The sequence below is a fragment of the Mytilus edulis genome, chromosome 4 (assembly GCF_963676685.1).
Source record: "Mytilus edulis chromosome 4, xbMytEdul2.2, whole genome shotgun sequence".
In the NCBI taxonomy this organism is placed as follows: Eukaryota; Metazoa; Mollusca; class Bivalvia; order Mytilida; family Mytilidae; genus Mytilus; species Mytilus edulis.
Genome location: NC_092347.1, coordinates 12,116,906 through 12,135,767, shown reverse-complemented (window position 1 = coordinate 12,135,767; position 18,862 = coordinate 12,116,906). Strand labels below are relative to the sequence as shown.

Sequence of the window (18,862 nt, the reverse complement as noted above, 5' to 3'; positions counted from 1 at the left end):
TGGTAAAGTTTTTTCGTTGAAACAGGTCTCAAATAGTTGAAACAAAGGTTTTTTCGTGAACTTGATCGGGATAGAGTTACATTCTCACAACACAAAGGGTCGTATTTCCTTTCTGACTGGTTTCGACCAAATACAAAACTGTATGTCGCCTCACTCACCTATCCTCTTCATGCCGGTCGGCATTTAAGGCCCTACAAAACTGTATATGTACGCTGTTTATCTTTCAAAAATAATAAGCCTGATATTTTTAGTAAGTTTTAACATATTGGTTCTACTGCCACACAGGAGAAATTCATGAAACTAAATATGTGTACCCAACCTTTTGATTCATTTGATTTGATATAATAAAATATTAACCTCAGTACAAAAATGGTTATTGCATCACAGTAAAGTCGACAGTTAACATGTTTTACCAAAACAATATACTTTGGACAAAACTTAAAAATACGACAACAAATAAACAAAAAACAAAAATACACGAAAAAGAAGCTAAATAGGATCTTTTACCAAATTTGGTCAAGAACAATTTTTGACTAAATCTATTTGGTGCTGATTCAATTTCATTGAATATGGTGCCACAGTGACTAATAAATAAATCGACAAAAATATACCCACTATACGTCTTTTCAACTACAGTGACTTTACCAACATTGTGTAAACTTAACATAAATGAAATAACAAATTTGTGAGATATGCTTAAAAACATGGACCCATTTTGATAAGAATGTTAATCACGAAAAAAAATCTTCCAGTTCGTCAACAATTATAAACAGATACGGAATATACCTTAATGAGACAGCAAAACTCGAAAACTATAAAACCAAAAGTGATGTCTTGTTTTTCGAGACGAAATGCTACTGAGATAAATATATTGATGAGTTTCTATGCAAGTATAAACTTTCATGCACTGGTGTTACATGTGCATGTCTCACAGGTGTGTGCTAATTTGTTTATCTGTGTTCTTATTTTTTCCTTCTTTTTTAAACATGCATGGAATTCTTTAGGATATTTAGATTATCGGGCTTTCTAAACGTTGATATCGTAAATATCGCTATTTAACGAAATTTTCCTTTCATCTTATACTGACTGAGAGTTTCCTTTCCCAACACAATAAAGTGATATGAAGCATTATCGCTAGAAACTAAGGGCATGTGCAACAACGTCATCATAGACTCATAGGTGAAGTAGTGATAAGCAGATTATCATTGTCCGTCTCAACTAGGTTGCTTTTCTCACTTTCGCCATACCGGCTCAAGCGAGAAAATCAGTCTCGTTGAGATGATCAACGATTATCTATGATAATCAGTCACGAAGAAGAATGTGAACCTTTTTAACAACGGGGAGCAGCGAACGAACTCAAAAGCTTCACATATGTATCGAGAAGCTGATACGGATAGCTACATGTATAGACCACAGGTACAAAATGAATGTTGTATTGATTAAGAAGAAGAGAAATTTCAAATTAGAACATGCAAACACATTTTTACTTTGGTATGCTCAATGAGGGATTCACATAATTATGTTCCTTCAATGTCATTGTCAATTGCCCAGAAATTTTTTTTCTGGAGAACAAATCTTTTGTATGTGGGGTATTCCCTTAACTCGTCAGAAAAACTTCTTTACTTGTGCGCAGATCTTGGTTTTCGTTATATTTGGAGATTTATTATCAAGTCATTGGTCTATACTATCTAACTTACAATCTACCAATTAAATCAACATTCCTGAATCTGTATGATAATATTTGTGTTTAAAATAAATGTATAGAGTGCAAAGAAGCTTTATTGTTTGAAACAAGTTCATTAAATACAAACACAAACTGTGCATTGTTTAGAAGTATACTCAAAGGTTATCACAGCCCGATTTCTGGTGTGAATAACATGAGAACAAATTAAGACAAATCGGTAAAACAGCATGACCAAACTTGGTATTATTTTCTCATTTCTAGAGTTCATTAATCACCCGTATTTGCCACCTTAGACAGGGGACTAATCTCTGTATGAGCTGTCAGGTGAAAATCTACTCTCAACAAGCTTGACTAAGACGTATTCCGTGTTTTACAGATATGTTTTTAATTATATTCTTGTTTGACCCATGTTTTATTTGACATAAAGTTATTATATATAATCTAACAACCAAACGATCCCACGTTAATTGGTGCATAGGGTTAGATGTTTTCTATGTCCATTTTGATAAGTGTAATGGATTTCGTGACTTTTTTGTAGTTTTATTAACACCCTAACAAAATGTTCAAGTTGTCACAAGCAAACACTAAAACACCATCTGCTTAATCAAAATAAGCATGCAAAACGTGCTGCTGGAAATTGCACGAAAACCATAAAATGACCTGAAGCATAATTTACAACTAGACAAAAAAACAAATCTATTACGGTAAAAATCACAAGAGTGATTCTAATTCGGTACATTTTTATGATCTTTAATGGGTAAAGGCTATGCTCATTTCTACTTGTGAGATTAGAAGACATTCCCTATATTTGCAGGAATTTAGACAATACATGCTACACCATTTGCACATGGCTGCAGGTGTCCGAAATTAACCATGTGCTTTGGTTTCAGTGAAAACGTAAACAAAGTTAATTGATCTATATTCTAAAATGCATCGAGGAAAGGGGATTGTTTGCTTTCCTACTTAAATTGAAACAATCTAATTGTTGAAATATGTTATATAAGTTTTAATAGTATAAGATAAAACTCGAACATATTTCCTATCCATATAATATGTTTAATTATTCATGATACATATTGTTACGATAATATGGATGAATTTGAAATCAACCACACATGTTTATCAAAATTTATGATGCTTTTTTTCTAAAAAAAACCCATTTCATTAGTTTCAAAATAGTCTAATATGACGATAATATGCATCAATGTTCATTAAACAACAGTATCGCACGCCAAACTACTATTCCAAATTATTTTTGTTGGCTTTCTATAAATAAAAATCATATCATTTTGATTGGCATTCAATGTTATTCGTATAGGTGCCTTATTTTATTTTTGTGAGGTTGAGATAACGTCTCTTTGACCTCCGAAGACTGCTGACAGTCATATAACACGATACAAAATACATAAAGATATAAATAGATAGCGAACTCGTGCAATTGGATTTGTCTAGGTCTGCTTGATTTCATATTAAGAAAAGGTTGTAAATATAAATTATGTTAATCGTTGTTTTTACCTGTATAAAAATGAGTTTTTTTGGATCGAATCAGTCAGTCAAATGGTTTACTCTCGTTTCACTTTCAATGTTTAATTATTTTCCTTTTAATAACTGAACACGCATACTTCATGCGTAAATTGTCGCTAGCTAATGTGTTGAATCGAATGTTACATGAAAGTGGATGTAATGAGGTCGAATTATTCACTTGCAAGCGAATAATACTTCAGCGATGTTTTCTTTTCTCATTTTGAAATGAAAATTGAACCAAACTGACTGTTAAAAGCGAATTATTATTTCACTATCTCATTGGTGATTGAATAATAATAATTAAAAAAATACATCTCGTAACTAAATAAATGCTCCTTTAACAGTCCCCTTTGACAATATTTTTAAGAAAACAAATGTGAAGTTTAAAATATAATTCTATAAAGGTCGCTCTTGAATATTATAATGTTACTTTTTCAAACTATCGCTCTTAGTAAAAGTTTTTTGCCGGAACTTAGAATGAAGAACAGCAATAAATGCGTCGTTGTATTTTGGTTTGAGTATTTATAGCTCGCATAATTTTTTTTTGTTTTCTCAATTCATACACCATACATGTACATTGCTCTTATAAAAAGACAAGTTATTTTGATCGAACAATGGTTTTTACCGCGCCCTAAGAACAAAATATATAACATCGATCAAACTGCTGAGGGTAAGGCATCAGTTTACTATCGGAAAATGACAGCTTTTATTTTTGAAAGAAGGGACTAGTCCACAAACGTATTTATTTTGAACTCATAAGCTTATTTTTATTTCACAAGACTATGTTGATGGATAGAAAAATAAATATTTGCATTATGGCAAAACATAACAAGTACATAATAGCTCATAAATCATGGAGACTAAAGTATCATAAAAAAAGGAGAACTAAATGTATATTCAGTGTCGAATTTGGGGGCTTATATCGTATAAATCGGGTCATTTTATGTGAATCTTCAATTAATTTGAATAATGTACAGATCATATCTTTACGTATGAAATTCTATACCAACATAAAAATAAAGTTAAAATACCAATTAAAAATAAATAAGAAACTCCCTGTGATACTGCAGTACCTTTACAAAACATTAAATAAGAAAAATATACAAATATGCAATTTGACAGCCTTAGAATTTAAAGTGAAAGTAATCTGTTTTAATTTATGTCAGTTTAATCTCATTGGTTGATCTGATATGCTCAGCACAAAGAAAAACAAGACTAACTATTCAAAAGGAATAAAACTTAAAACGCATTTTAAAGTAATTTTAAAATATATTTGAACAACAAATAAAGATGCCGTTTGTCAATAAAAAAAATAAACAGTTTGTAATACCAATATCAAATTCAATTAAGTTAATGTACTTTTCAAATCTCTTAGGGACGACATCAAAAGATCGATGTAGGATAAAAAACTTAAATCAAATAGTTTGGGGGTGGAGGGGGTGGGGGTTAAAATTCTGCAATATAATGGGTTTTTGTATATCTAAAATCGATTTTTACATATATCCCTATTGGTAAATCAATTTTTCCCAAATTAAGTAAAAACTATGTGAATTAAGTTTTTTTTATCCTACATTGAACTTTTGATGTCGTCCCTTAACGTTCAATATATCTTAGGGCTTTATAAATGTACACTTAATTTTTAAGTTTAGAAGGCTGGTGTCTATTTCACAGCTTTTCATAAAAAATAAACCAATAAAATTGATAAAATGAATAAACATTGGAATTTGGAAAATTTATTTAATCTCAAGTGTTTATTCTTACGTTACTAATCTACCCATATATACACGATAGAGTATGAAATGGAAAAACATTTGGTCCGATTAACAATTCAACTTTTTGACATTTTGAACTCAAAATCATATTCATCTAAAATGATTGAAATTCAACCCTTGATACGATTTGAAAATTTTCAATAACGCCGTTTAGGCAGTGCAAATAGAACTGGTTAATTTTAAATGGACGATTTAATCCTATTTAGAAGAAAAACGCAGGGGAGATGGAGGCATTTCTTATCTAACAAACTTTTAATCTCAATAAATTTATTTATTTTGGCTTAAGTAGTTAGTAGACTGCATACAATTCAATATTTGTGTATTCATGTCAGTTTTTCTTTATGTAGAATGACTTAATAGAATACCAAATACTTATTTAAAATCATTTCACACTAAATTTAAAATTATATTCTATCGAGTACAGTAAACATTGCTGTTTTATTATCAATTGTGAAAATTTTATTTTTCAATTTGTAGACGTTTTATTGTCGGCTCATTCCTATTACCAGACGTCATGACACTTTCATAGTCCACATTTTTTTATGGGTAATATATGTCATTATTTTTCATAAACATTTTTGCATAGTTTAATATAAAATTTAAAACACGTCTTCAAATATTTACCTTATTTCTTATTTATGCAGTTATTTATTTAAAAAATGCACAGGCATACCATATTATTAATTTTTAAAAAGGTGTCAAATTTAATGACTTCTACTTACATTGAATAGCGTAGTTAAAGTCAACACATTAGTCCAATACATGACAGTCTCCCATGGATCACATTTCTCTGAACTGAAAAAAAAATCACTAAATTCCTGGCGTTCACATTATCCATGCACTTTTCACGACTGTCAGTCTCAGAGTTTATGAACAATCTGATTTAAGCGACTGCTTTTCCAGTTGAGTTGGTCCACAGGCTCAGTGGAGCGGGTCCATTGTTATTTTTATGAGTATGCCGAGAAACCCAATGGTGAAGATAATGGGATATCATCCATCTAAAGATATAAAGAAAATAGAGTTAGTTTGTTGTTGAAAAGGAATAAATGACTCTTCGCACCTTTGGTTAATTATTTTGTTACGCGATTTAACGCGAAGGTAGATATCGATATAAATATTCAGCCTTATTTTTCACTCATCAATTACTATCCTCATTAAGTTTGACGGTTAGTGATTAGCGGGGAGATAAATCCACTAACTGCCTTTTTAAGATAAATTTTTTAACCTCGTTTTAGATGCACCTCAAACTTGGAATGTTGACTAACCATGCTACCAGCAGGACTAGCCTTTGAGAGCGATTAGTGTTGTTGTTATCATTCCCCTAGTTGGGTTCGATGGCCAGAGGTTAAGTTTGAACAATTGACTTTACAATCCATCACAATCTTTCCAAACTTTCAGCCAGTAAGTGATATTTCAACAAGTTTTGAAATCAACACTCATGTTTATAGAGACAACCTAAGACTTGTAACAGGATCTAGGGGCTATTAAAAAGCATTCAATAAAATTGTTTGTCATTCTATTAAGAAAAGTCAAATCATCAAAATATGAAACCTCAAAATCAAATTTAAAATCGCTTAAAATAATATCCGATATGTCAATATTTAAAAGTCTCGAGAGAGAAAAAATTCACTCTGTAGTTTAAAAAACGATCTTAAATCGACATATGATCATTTTGATAAATCAACCCTATATATTTCTCGTATCACTCAGAAACAAATAATATTGTCTTAATTGAAACTTGATACCTCTAGTTACACCCATTTCAAATATTTACTGTGAAAAAATAAAGGCCACTAAAGTCAAACGAATGGTTATTGTTATGTGTTAAATGTTATACTGAAATGTAACATCTTGATTGTCTTCGGGAACGATAGGAATTCAAACGAAATATTTATACCTATCTGCATAGCCACCTTAGAAAATGATAGCATAATCAAGTAACGGTGTCAAATATTGCACATCCAGATAAAGTCCTTCAGAAACGTTACCTCACAGAGAGCTGACCCATGCATATTTTACTTTATAAAACTACTGTATTTAAAGCGAGAATATATAGATATGTTCTAATATTACTGGTGGGACCATAGATCTTAGACCCTGTTCACACTAGCATTTTTTTTTATCGATCTAATTTGAATCGATCTAAATAAAACCAGTTAGCGTTCACATTATCTTTAATCATATCGATCTCTATCGGTCTAATATGAACCACTGCGTTCACACTACAATTAAAAACGCAATCGATCTAACCTTTTTGCCCGTAAAACTGTAAACACTGACTGATTTATCAAATTCATGTGCTGATACACTGATACACACACTTGGAAAAAAAATTGGATAAAGTTATTGTTTCTCTTGAATCACAATTTAAAATTTTGTATCTGGTGTTATTGCAGTTTTCTTTAATTTTGAAAAAAATAACTGTAGCAACGAAGTTACAACACGACGCCGGAAATACTGCGGTTCCTGCAAAGAAAAAAAAATCAACAAAAGAAAAGAAGACACAGATTTCGCAAATCTATGCTATGGTGAAGACAACATGTTTACAGTTTGTTTTAAAGGTCTTTTAACAGAGACATATGGGTTAAACAACGAACCTCTGAGATAGTTTTGCCGCTATACATGCGCATACGTTATTTTCGTTTCAATCGTACTAGTTTAAACCGATCTCTTCGTTCACATCTAAAGTAAGATCGGTTTACTTTAGATCGATTCAAACTAAACTACCTCTTTTGGTGTTTTAGTTTAGACCGATTGAAGATCGATTCAATGCGTTCACATTAGCCCTTAAACCGATCTAAAGTGAACCGGTCTAGTTTAAATCGATAAAAATGTCCTAGTGTGAACGGGGTCTAAAAGTAAACTTTCCATTTTGAACCCAGGATCATCGCCGCGCAATACTTATAAAACATTGATTTTATTTTGAATTTTAGAGGATTTTTTTGTCTTTATCTTACGTTATTTAGTTTATAAATTAAACGATTTATGAAACTAAAAGCTGTTGAATAAAGTTCACGAAAACACAAAATACTTTATCGTGTATATTGAAATTATAGTGATCAATCTAGAGCGAAAAAAAGCGTTTAAATGGCAATTTCATGCCTTTGATAATTTTTATCTGTCAGAAAGGGTGACATTGTGTGTTTCTCATATGATCATTGAAAACTGAAAATAAGAAAACTATCTTGCAAAGCTAACAAAATGTATAACACCAAACCTGGTACACGCCATAAGTTATACTTAGTTGTATATATCTTTGATGTTGTTTCAATTAAAATCAAAGGTATTTTACATCTGCACATATCCTTTGACATAACAACAGATTCCATGCCACGTGTGATTCGGCACTTAAAAGTCTTACATAAGACATAATACTCAGACGAGAGGAACTTAGGATGAGTCTTAAAAGTAAAGAAAAATGAATTGGGTGGAGTAAGTATTTACAATCATGCTGCTTCACAGAGTTAATGAAAACGGCATGTATGCAAAAGAGAAGATGATAGTTTCATAAGCGCGGGAGATCAGTGACAATAGTCGGATTAATGAAGAAAAGTAAAGCAACAATTCTATTCTTGTGATACAAACATACAACATGGCACACAAAGCTAAGAATTAAACTACTATTTGTTTTCTACTTATTTGTTTTACATTTATTAACAGTCAGATTAAATGGATGCATACGGCACTAAATTGTGTGATATACAGACCAACAGTCATTATCAAGGGTTACGGATGATAACTGTGTACAAATTGTATCAGCCTCGCATGCCCGTTTAATATTCTTAATTTATGCGTGAATAACAAGCATACAGAATTAAAAATGAAAGATTTTAACATACGACAATGTTACGTTTAAAAGGTTTAAGCTAACGAGTTTTGTTATACTTCAAATCAGTTTTTAAAATTGTATCACGCATGTTAAAACGATATTATTTTTATTTCAGTTAACAAATTGTCGTTTACATCTTTGGAGGTAAACGAGCGTTTAAAGGTTTTGCACCTTTGCGGATAAAATAACTGTTATTCTCAGAACATAAAACTATAAATATTCATACAATGGCCACTGGATTTGGCGCTATAATTTACATCTTCGTTGCCGATGAATTAAGCTGTTAAACGAGAATGAAAAACAGTATATTTGACGAAATATTTTATTGGATTTGTTACAGCAATGACAAAGTTTACTTTACACTAAAAAAAAAAGTCAGAATAGTGTTAAGATTCCGACGTAGAAATAATAAATAGAACTTTTAGTATTAAAAACAGCTTACTGAACGTGAGAAATGTTTATCTTTTATATCCTTTTAGGTTTTATTTAGTTTATTAACTTCATAGCGATTATAGTATTTGCAGGTGTCTTATTTTAAATCAATGACAATTTTTTACCAGGGTTTTCGAACTAAGTCACTACGGATAGGCAGAAAGATTTATTCCTATTGATTTCAAGCTGGGTGCCAGTTTACACTAATACCAGTCTACATCAGACAATTGGAATAGTAACCAAATTTAACACGATGCTATTTCAAGTCTTGTTGCTGAGCTACTGTTTCATTAATTCCCATCCAATAACTTCTTTGATTTATACTGAATTGGCGCAATAGTAGTCTACTTTAAAATTACTTCTGGTTGGCGCAATAGTAGTCTACTTTATAATTACTTCTGTTTAGCGCAATAGTAGTCTACTTTATAATTACTTCTGTTTAGCGCAATAGTAGTCTACTTTATAATTACTTCTGTTTAGCGCAATAGTAGTCTACTTTATAATTACTTCTGTTTAGCGCAATAGTAGTCTACTTTAAAATTATTTCTGTTTAGCGCAATAGTAGTCTACTTTAAAATTACTTTTGTTTGGCGCAATTATGGTCTACTTTAAAATTACTTCTGTTTAGCGCAATGGTAACTGTATTTTACTTCTGTTTAGCTCAATGGTAACTGTATTTTTACTTCTGTTTAGCGCAATGGTAACTGTATTTTACTTCTGTTTAGCGCAATGGTAACTGTATTTTACTTCTGTTTAGCTCAATGGTAACTGTATTTTTACTTCTGTTTAGCGCAATGGTAACTGTATTTTACTTCTGTTTAGCGCAATGGTAACTGTATTTTACTTCTGTTTTTTTTCTGTTTGATTTCATATGATTTAAATTTAAAACGTATGCTGTTTTACTTTTCCTGTCCGAAAGAATGTCTTAAAATTGCGTCAATATTACTCTTATGATTGTATGAATGGATACAAAAAGTCATGTTTGAAACTGGTCCAAACCCACCTTAAGCTTATATTGTGCCTTATAAAAAACAAAATTTCTTAAAACTAAAAGACCAAAAGATCGTTTTCTTCTCACTATGAACTCATGAGGGGCACGCCTCCATTAATCTCAAATCTTCGATCCACTTTTAGAAAGATATTAGGTCTATCATATTGTCGACCTGCATATACATAAAATACTTGTCACTGGCTGAAACCGACAATAACCAATGGCTAATGTTGAATCATTTTAAGATCTTTTAAAGATTTTCTTTCCAACTGACTTTTTTAAAATGAAGCTCATTGTTAGTGCAGCTGTATGACGAATTAAGACAGCTTCCACTTAAATATGCAACAAAATTATATCACAAACAATCCTCTTTAACAGTTAAACATCCTGTTCTTATTTCCGTCAGAACCAATAATTACCAGGAAATGCATCAATTTTAAATTACTGCAATGTTTTAATTACTAAATGATCAAACAAGTTCAAAAGGTCAATGATCTTCAAGTAGAAACGGTAGTGTAATCAAAATTGTGATATAGCTTAAAAAATAATTTGTTTGACAAAACGCATGTATACATGTACAGATCATTTTTATTTATTTAGTTGGTGGAAGTTGATTTGAATAGAAATGTGTGTATACTATCAGCAAAAGAAACACTCCTATTTTACTTTTATTAAAGAAAACCTTTTTCTATTTCCATGTATAATACTGTATAAACATGTACCGCCGTAACTTTTAACTATTAAAAAATTCGCCCAAAGTTTATATCGTCATAAAAATATGATACTATTTCTTAAATTCAAAGTTTCCCCCAGTAGAAGGATTAGCTTATCTTCTTTAGAGAATATAGCTCTTTGCGATTTTAGTACGTTATACATCCCTGAAATTAATGTTTTTACAATTAGTCTTCCTGGTGAAGTCAACTCCAGAAAGGCGCTTCGGACGAAATAAATTTATTAAGTGCTATTTTTTCCATCTATGTAAATTATCTGTTCGTCGTGATTGATTAGTGTGGGATAGAGGATCAAATTTGATATATATTTGGGCATACAAATTTACATATTCATGCATAATATGTCCATAAATCAACCGCAGGAATCTGAACTCTAACGGTGGGGATCTCTGGTTCGGAGTTATGGACTAGTTCATATATCATAGCCCGAGTTGGTCGTATGTTGTCCCTTATACGTGCTTTCAGACAGGTACCGTCAGACTACAAGACCAAATTTCACAAAACACACATACCTATATAGTATCAGTTAACAGCATTACAATTTAAGAGACAAATTCATACATTATTAATGTTATCTTATATGTATGGGAATGGTAAGAAATTATGAGATTGAACTCGAGAGTGACACTTGAGCAGTATAATGCAACACATGCATAATGCATTATGCCGGAAGTGCACTGCAGGTACTATTGTAACGTATATCTAATAAAAAGTATTAGGTTAAAGGCGATATAAAATGTAGTATGAAAAATGGATAAATTAACAATTTAATTCAACTTAATTTAATGATGTAGCGTCATTGTCAAAGTGATGGATGGTATGTTCTGACAAATGTAACTGTTATGTTTAATGGTTCAAATTTATCTCAAGTAGCTATGGATAATAGATATCATTCTAACATTTAATGATGAACCCCTTTAACAAATATTTCGAGTACTAAAGTGTTTTCACACAAATCTACAGGCGGTCACCACAATAGGGTCATTATGACAATAGAATAATACAAGAATGACCCTTCATTCTAAAGCGAATAAATGACCAATTATTTTTGTCCAGTTTAACAAAGACAATTTTTAACTGATTTTTTTTTTTTAAATTTTCAAAATAATTTTGTTTTCTATTTCCAATTTTCTAATTGTAATTCTTAAGGGAAATATGTGAATTTAAATTTCTTTTTCTCATAATTCAAATAATAAACAAGATACATATTTAATATTTTATTATATTTTTACGCTTTTACTTGAACTTTATATACTTTTTATAGTGAATTTTTATTCATTTCGATATTGAAATTTTATTTAAAAATATTTATTTTTATTTTTAATTATATTCGTCATGTTGATTTAGTTGTAAAATAACAATTAAAATTAAAAAAAAAATACTCACATAACTTATTAAAGAATTTACGCTTTAATCCACAGTAAATTATTACCTGAGCCACAGGTAAGAGATACCTCCAAGAAGGTATGTATATCTTATAGTGAAGAAGTCGTTACTGATGGTATGATAGTATACGATAAGAGAGGGTGTATACCGGCTACCCTTAGATTAACGTCCGCAAAAAATAAGGTTTAATTATCTTCTGGTGCTTAACCATTTTGGCATAGCTACAAATTTTTCAGATGGTTATGATAATTTCTTAAATAATTAATCTTTAGATGTTTGTAGATAAAAATTGCTTTTGTTACGCATGCAATGTTTATTGTAATCAACAGATAATAAATAAACTCAGCATCTAAAACGATCATATCTGATAAAAGGCCAAATATAAAAGCCTTTGTCAAATACATTGTAATTGTACGTCATCCTAAAAATTCCGTAATAATTGGCGTCTTATACATTATGCCTTGTATTTATTTATTTAAGTTAGTTTGTTATTATAAAATTTGAGAATCCCAATTGGCATAGTATAATAAAATTAATTGTCTCTATGTTGGCTTCTGGTAGGCAATATATTGTCTGGTATATTATACAACAATGTACGTATACAAACGAGAACTAGGTACTAAAGCAAACTGAATAAGAAACTAGCACAGCGTAATCGTTCAAGAAGATACATTGACTGATTCTTATTTTCAGTGTCGTATATTCTTTGCACATTCAGGGCTCTACGTATTTTTCTAAAACGCTGATACTTAAACTGACATTGTCGGACAAAGTATAAAAGTTGGCCTTGCACAGAAAAAACTAATGCAACTGGCCCTTTATATTTCATTTATTCATTTGCATTACATACCGTGTATAGCAAGTAAAATCCAAAAACAGAGCCTCATGCTCATTTAACTTCCATAATCTGACCAGATCTGCATACTTCAAATGTGTGGAGATTAAAAACACCTATTTAGTATTTAGATTATAGTACACGTAGTAGTAGTTTTTGGGGGTAAAATTCACTTTTGCAAGGTTTTCTATTTTGAATATATACATGTATTGTATCTTTTAATTCGTTACTATTATCTCTAATATCAATCATAGTAGAAATATTGAAATACCGATTATCTGTTCTGAAAAAAATATAGATACATGTACATGGCAACCTTAATTGACGTCTCTTGTCCTTGTTAGAACGTCGATTGCGTCAATCTGATGGACAAGACGTCTGCTTACGTGTTCACAATCGGAATCGGTATTTAGTCTGGTTTTATTTGTTGAGTGTACATGTTGATATTTGCTCTTTAAAAAAACGTATTTAATATGTATCATCTTTCCAAAGCCCACATTTCCTGCTTTAAGCAAGAATGACCGCCCAGCTTTGTAATGCCTAATTTGTTTTAGTTCTGAATATTCATGAATATTTGATAGTAAGTTAATTACCTTCTATAGTTTAAATATTATCTCCTGGACATTGAGCAAGTAACATTCGTGATATATTTTGACTTAAAGTCATAAGAAACCTCAAATAAATAAAAAAAGTATGTATATGTTTTTTATAACTAAATGGATAGTTTTCATTATACAACTTATGTACATATACTTTTTTCTGAGGAAAATTCTTTAATTTGTTCACATTTAGAAGAAGTTTACTTATTTTTAATTGCTTCCTTCCAGGAAGCAATTCGCCGACATATTTCCGTATGCATAGTGACCTGAGCGTAACCCTCCTCGTAAAAATCCGGTGGTCGCAATACGCATGGATCTTTCATTAAAATAAACAATTATCTGATTGTTCATGTTAAACACGTGCTCAATAACCATGCGTTTTGTTGTTTGTTTACTATAAGGTGACAATCGGTAAACTTCGGCTTCAAAACACGGCATTTAATGAGTAGCCATATTTGTTAAATCATAACAGACAGAGAGAAAAAAAATTGACGATTATTATAAACAATATGTATGCGTAAAAAATGAGAAATTCGTGCACAGAGGAATTAGTTTGTGATATATACATGCATTGGTTCAAGAATTGGATAAACATTATTTTTCACCACTCACTCGTTTCATATGACTTTAAGCAATTATATATTTCTAACGTGAAAAAGACATGTTTTTGTTAGTATAGAATTGATCTTATTTGAAAAATTAATAATAGTCATAATAATGATAAACTAAATAAATAAATTGAAAAATGATAATAATAATTTCCAAGCATTTCGGGAAATTCCGTGTAGCTAAAGGAATCATGAATACATTTCAGTTTGTGAAGCATTTATATATAGTAGTAGGCTAGCAGAGGCTCCACAGCAGCACATGATATTTATATATTGAAGAATGAATTCGACTTCACAAGGGCTTGGGAGTGTTTCCGTATGTTATAAAACATATTGATTATAAGAGGACATGTAAAATTGTATACAGAGATTATCATATTAAAATACAATAAATAATGGGAAACAGTTAGGATGCATTAAAAAAAACCCTGATATTTAAGCCAATTTTTTATTATTGTAACCGGTGTTCATAAAGGTCTTGGATAAAATTTTAAGCGGGAAAAGCAAAATATTAGACATCTTTCCACTTATATTATATAAGAACACAATAATTTGAAGGAACGGTAAAACGGTTGACCAGAAGAAGAATTTTCTTAATATCATCGTGTTGCAACAGTTTCAAGTATCTATACAATGAATATCACAGAAACGCATAAATGTATATTGATGTAAAACTAAGAAAACTACACCATGGAGGGTCCTGTATAAGGAAACCAAATAGAAACTCTAATCATGTCAAGATGACTTTGATCAAAAGAGGTCAAGTGCAAGAAAATGGAATTTGTATGTCAAACTATTTCCGATATCCATTAATGTAATCAATTATCTTCAATATACAGCAATCTTTCTATTCTTACATGTAATATTCACTTTATTAAAGCGTCAAACAGCTAGAATCGATGAAACTGTGGAGAAACATTAACCACATCTGTACATGTAGCTATGTTTACAACAATAAGTATTATCAACAAAGTGATTATGAAGATGCAATATTTTACTGCTTGTGTGGAGGATGATAAAGATACACGAAAAGGAAGTATTAATGTTCGATTGACGGGTTTATTTAACTACTAGTATTACTATGATACTATCACTGGTAAAGTTAATCAAATTGTGTTCATATTAAAAGGGATTCGTACAATGTATCAAATAACAGAATTATGTTAGCTTTATAATAGATAGATATAAGAAGATGTGGTATGAGTGCCAATGAGACAACTCTCCATCCAAGTCACAAATTATAAAAGTAAACCATATTAGGTCAAAATACAGAAGCTGAATATGTGGTCTCAATTGTTGTTGTGCAATTATTGGAATGGCGCGTATCAATACAATCGTGAGCTATTTAAAAAAATCCGATTGATATCTTAATAAATTGTCTTGTTTTTTTACTTAATTATGTCAAATGGAAATGTAAACATTTTCCCAAGTTTGTTAGACAGATTTATGACAAGAAAATATTCAACCTACATTGTTTATATATGACAAAATGACAAATTTTAAGTAACAAGTTGTTTTTTAGCAGAGAAATTACCTCAGCAAAAGGATATTTTAACAAAGTTCGTTTAATCCTTGACTACATTTTCAATTTTAGAAAACAAATTATCAAATTTAAAAAATATCAATTCTTAATTCATAAAATTATATAGTAACTGTACAGTTATTGTTCATTAATATTGAACAGTAATGAATTAATATAAAGTAAAACATAATAAGTGTTTAGTCTTCCCGAACAGTACTGATATGTATAAAAGGGTAGAAATGTACGAAAAAACGTATGTAAATTCTTGGTAGTGTAGACGTACTCGTAGTTGATTAAAACTAGATTTGAGGTACATGTATATGTGTCCACTGTGCATGAGTTATCGATATGTCAAGTTGTTTTACAGTATGTATCAGAACTAACATACATTGTACATATAACATGTTGAAAGATATCACTGGAATAAAAATATACTGTCTTGCTTGTAATGTGACTGAAAACAATAACATGCTTCTGTTGAACCACTAATATGTTCGCCAATGAAATATGTAACTGTACTAGCAAGAAGAGATTAACAGACCCATGACAGTCTATAGCTATAATTATAAAAACGAAGATGTGGTATGATTGCCAATGAGACAACTCTCCACAAAAGACCAAATGATACAGAAATTACCAACTATATGAAACCGTACGGCCTATAATTGATTTTTAAACTAAGTTAGAAATGACACAAACGAACAAAAATACAGTACTATTGCATACATGTTTCTACCCAAAATTAAAACTATGGATGATTATCAGAAGTACAGTTTTGGTATAATTTGTTGTAACGAAATCAGTGACTTTATAATTTGCCATAAATACATAGGTTACGCTCACTGAAATTCAAAACGTCACTACAGACACGGACATAACGAACAAGTTGGTATGTATAAACACCGTATGATAGTACCAGAGAAACATAAAAACATACTATCGACACTGATGTGTGTCCACACTTATTGTCCATTAAAAATCTGGAACTTTTTCTTTCCTGAGATAAAACCCATGCTTAAAAGTTCTGTTTGATGAAAAAGGTGTATTCCTGTTAAAAAATGTATAAATCATCTAGCTGAAGCCTCGTGTTGGGAGTGCTATGCTGCCTGCATTTCAAAGAGACCCACGACAGGTTGTAATTTTAAAGGGGTGGTTTGCATGCACATACAACTTTTTACAGCACAATGACTGCTATTTCCAACAATACCTCTATACCCATGCAAGTGGCAGTCCAATGGTTAGGTTTGATATAAAGTATAAAACATGTGTGATATACGTCAATCCAACAACAACCCAACAACCCAACAACGACGAAAAACCTAAAGACACTTAAGCTTGTTATTTTTATGATCTTAAATATGCATAAAATATCTGACACTGGATGTGACGCAACCGTGAATCAATCCATAATATATTTACCCTACAAAGTTTTCAACAATCTAATTATACGTATATTCATATAACCCCTCTGTCAACGGAACTGCTTGCGTAAATATTATTGGTATAATATTTGCAGTCGCCAGACATTTATGTTTTCATTTCTTAGTTAATGACATTGTTCAATCACGAAGAACGGTATGTCTTAACAAAGATTTGAAGACATTCTCTTTTGTTACTTTGAACGCATGATTGTTCAACGTTGTGCGTACTGATTATTTTATTAAAGAAACGAATGCTTATGAAAATACTAGTAACCTCAATGATATACCTACTAGTAATTGATATAAAACAGGGGATCTAACGACTCCCACATATGATGGTCCACAATGTATTTAAAAATATTTTCCAAAGATAGCATTTGCAAACTAATTTGTTTTTTGTTGGTTTTTTTTAAATGTTATTAATATAGCTTTTTGTGAAAATTAAATTTTATAAACATATTGCACTTGAAAAACAATCGACATATGACTAAACAGCTTACTTAAACCAAGATTTGTATAGTAAGATCTTACTATACAAATCCTTGTTTAAACCATTGGATATTATTCCAAATACTATTTTTAGTATCCGATTTTAACGGCCTAGCTCGCGATAAAGCAGTCCCAAAATCGGACACGACGCTAACGGGAATCGAATCAAAACGAATTTTAACAAATGAAATTCATAACTAGGGTGATATCCAACGTACAAATGTATGTTACTACCTTAATTCGATGTTTTATGTCGACTGTTGTTGATTTTACATGAATCTTCGTCGTTTACTCGAGCTCGCAACAACAAATGGTTGAAGTTGTTCATGTCAATTGTTGTTGATGTTACATGTACCTTCATCGTTTACTCGAGCTCGCAAGAACAAAAGGTTGGAGCTGTAACATTTTAGTTGCATTATAAAATGAAACTGAAACTCCATATACTATAGTCGGTTTATCATATTCAAACGTTTGTGTACTTGATCACACCCTTCAATCTATTACTTAAAACTTATATTGTGTAAAAACTATAGCCATATTATTCGTTAAACTGAGAATTATCAAGTGGTTTATTGCGCTATTTACAGGTCTTTAATTAATATAATCTACGTATATATCAAGTTTGGCATATAAAAGATCTATTATAGTATACATTCCACTATACTATAATACTCATACCGAACAATATTACAAGAGATAGCTGGCCTTAGTTCAAAATACCTTACAATTCCTCTCACAGGTGTATTATCTTGAAAGTTATTCCCCAGTGAAAAAATGGCTTAAATTTCTAATATATTATAAATACTTACTATTTTAGACTGTAATAATTTGTATAAGACTACATGTGAGGATTACTTTACATATATTTTTCAAGTCATCTCATCGTGACAGATTCCGAAAATAAACCTTACATAAGAGATCGTAGGTCACCATAATTCTTGTATAAACTACATACAACTTAACATAACAAGTAAATGAAACTCTGCAACTGCTAGACATGTCGACGGTACAACGTTAATGGCGTGAACAATCAAAATAT

General features: G+C 30.8%; 1 protein-coding gene across 5 annotated transcripts in view; it reads right to left on the bottom strand.

The window, feature by feature from the left end:
• LOC139518962 (protein madd-4-like) overlaps positions 1-18,862 on the bottom strand; it is a 56,278-nt gene extending 37,416 nt beyond the window's left edge. Inside the window, exons 1-2 of one of the 5 annotated variants that reach the window (XM_071310662.1) lie at positions 18,633-18,862; positions 5,703-5,978 (exon numbers count right to left, since the gene is read on the bottom strand). In XM_071310662.1, the coding sequence (XP_071166763.1) occupies positions 5,703-5,744 (42 nt within the window). In that variant the 5' untranslated portion in view covers positions 5,745-5,978; positions 18,633-18,862. Of the gene's footprint in view, positions 1-5,702; positions 5,979-6,245; positions 6,384-12,349; positions 12,740-18,632 lie in introns of those variants that run through there. The other 4 variants (XM_071310661.1, XM_071310665.1, XM_071310666.1 and 1 more) reach the window with 4 other exon arrangements.